We start from the raw sequence: 2,708 nt of genomic DNA on the forward strand, positions 1-2,708 counted from the left end.
ATTTGTTGAGACAATGGAACCCTTGCTTTTAGTTGAGATGCAAGGAAAGCCAGGCGGTACCAATCTATTCCTTATTAAGAGGTTTAATAGGAGCAAGTTCTTCTGAAGATCACAATGTGCTTCCCTCTGCGGTATTTTCCCTATATTACTTCCAGGCATTGCCCCCTTTTGGATCTTTTCTGGTTGGACAACTTGGGCTATTAAACTGGGCATTTTGAAATTTGCCCCAGGAACTCCAGAATGTCCCTATGAAATCAGATCCTGATATTATCAGTAAAATTGTGTTGTGCTGTCTAAAAGCAGCTTTGGGGAAACTGCGTGGAGGAGCTGCGGTGGAAGGTCCGCCGGCGGCGGCGTCTGCTGCTCTGGTCACTCCTCGCCGCTCGCTTTGCGGCTCGACCAGCGCAGCCATGCCCATGAAAGGCCGCTTCCGGATTCGCCGCACCCTGCAGTACCTGGGCCAGGGGGACGTGGTGTTCAAGGACACGGTGAAGGTCATGACGGTGAATTACAACACGCACGGGAAGCTGGGCGAAGGCGCCAGGAAATTTGTGTTTTTCAACATACCTCAAATCCAATACAAAAACCCTTGGGTGCAGATCATAATGTTTAAGAACATGACACCATCACCCTTCCTTCGATTCTATTTAGATACTGGTGAGCAGGTTCTCGTGGATGTAGAGACCAAGAGCAATAAAGAGATCATGGAGCACATCAAAAAAATCCTGGGGAAGAATGAGGAAACCCTCAAGCAAGAAGAGCAGGAGAAAAAGCAGCTTTCTCATCCAGCCCACTTTGGACCTCGAAAGTATTGCCTGCGGAAGTGCATCTGTGAGGTGGAAGGGCAGGTGCCCTGCCCGGCCCTGGTGCCCTTACCCAAGGAGATGACAGGGAAGTACAAAGCAACTCTGAAAGCCAGTGCCCAGGACTAAGGCCCCAGGCCTGTGGGCAAGGGTTACCTTGGCCACAGGGAGATCCTGGTTCTGTCCCCAGAGACTCTGCCAATAAAATGCTCCTTAATTCAAAAAATAAAAAAAATAAAATAAAATAAAAGCAGCTTTGAATTGCAGGTTCAAAATTAGCAGTCAAGGAATGACAAGAGCACAGGGAGTATTTCAAAATGACACTAGCATGTGAGTGACATCACTGCACTGGCTTGGAAGAGGACTTGCTCTCTGTGCCTTTGCATGACATTTCCTTCCAACAGGAGGACTTGTTACTGCAAGAGTGTTTGAGTATGTCCTGTTGTCATGAGAAAGAGTGGTTGGTTAATTGTCTGATGGGTGGCTTTAAATAACAGTTGGTGATGACAGCAAGAATGAACCAGGCTTGTGGGATACACACAGTTTCTTAACATTGCACCTTGCAAGGCTGTGATCATTTCTTTCTTCCATACCCAAGGGAAACTGAAAGGTCTCATTCTTCATTATTTATTAGTGGGTCATTAAAACTGCCAAATAAAAACAGATTGTTGAAAAATAACATGTTAATTTTAAAATGGTGGTTATGCTCTAGAGCAGATAAAGCAGCCCACTACCTGGTTTTACATATCTATATATATATATATATAAAGGCAGTGACTATGATGACCGAAACTACCGTTTGACCGGTTACCATGTGGTGCTAGCACAGATGCATAGACACAGGTAAAGTCTATGAACTAAGAATGAACAAGACAAATGCTTGCCTTCACTGTAAGAAGGTTAGGTCAGGGATGAGAATTCAAAATTGCCACCAGCACAGACCTGAGGTGCTGCTTCTCAGAGCGGCCAGAGATACAACCAGTAGTGAACTGGGGGCGTGACCAAAGGGCTGGCGCTAGTGTGAAGGCGGGGCCATTCTAGATTTCCCAGAGGAGCCAAAGGCTGCCTAGAAGGTGGAGCTTTTGATGCTGACTGGCATAGAAACCAACCAATCAGAACCAAATCTGGGTGAACTACGAGGAGCCAATGGCTGCCTAGAAGGTGGAGCTTTTGACACTGACTGGCATTGAAACCGGCCAACCAGAACCTAATCTGGGTGAACTGTGAAGGCAAAACCTCAGGTGGGGGCTGAGGAGATGTTTTAAGGGCAACAGCTGTTTGGTGTAAGGTATAAGAAAGTGGTTCAATTTTTTAATAACCAGTTTGTCAGTATAATGCATATGGCTGGCTATAAGTCCAGATATAGGGGTTATGTATTTTTGTCGGCCAAGAGCATCTCTTCCTGCTGAAAAAGGCTCCCCCAGCCCCATTTAAGCAATCCCATCCTATATAATCTATCTATACTAATAAAAGGGTGATTTGCTAATTAGATCTGGTCGACCGGCCATCTTCTGGACGTCCGACTTCCTTCCGGACAAAGCCATGGTGGTGGGGGCTGAGGCAGAGGCAGTTAGGGGTGATCAGGCTGGCAGGGGAGAGCAGTTAGGGGTGAGATTGGGCTGGAAGGGGGTTAGGGGTGACCAGGCCAGCAGGGGAGGGTAGTTGTGGGCAATCAGGCTGGGAAGGGAGTGCTGTTCGGGGAAACTAGGCCTGCAGGGGAGGGCAGTTAGGGGGTGGCCCGGCTGGCAGGGGAGGGCAGTTGGGGGCATTAGGCAGGCAGTCAGGTGATTGGTTAGAAGCCAGTAGTCCTGGATTGTGAGTGCAATGTCTGACTGCAGGCCCAATCCTGCAGGCCTAAACCAGCAGTCAGACATCCCCCGAGGGGTCCTGGATTGGAGAGGGTGC

At 48.2% G+C, this 2,708-nt stretch overlaps 1 protein-coding gene across 1 annotated transcript; it reads left to right on the forward strand.

Annotated features, from left to right (window-relative positions):
• The first annotated feature begins 315 nt into the window (after positions 1 to 315).
• LOC132226292 (small ribosomal subunit protein mS25-like) lies at positions 316 to 1,026 on the forward strand. The gene has a single exon (XM_059681062.1). It carries the CDS (start codon positions 411 to 413, stop codon positions 930 to 932), a length of 522 nt encoding a protein of 173 aa, XP_059537045.1. The 5' UTR covers positions 316 to 410; the 3' UTR covers positions 933 to 1,026.
• Positions 1,027 to 2,708: the final 1,682 nt, after the last annotated feature.

Source organism: Myotis daubentonii, chromosome 2, assembly GCF_963259705.1.
Source record: "Myotis daubentonii chromosome 2, mMyoDau2.1, whole genome shotgun sequence".
NCBI lineage: Eukaryota > Metazoa > Chordata > Mammalia > Chiroptera > Vespertilionidae > Myotis > Myotis daubentonii.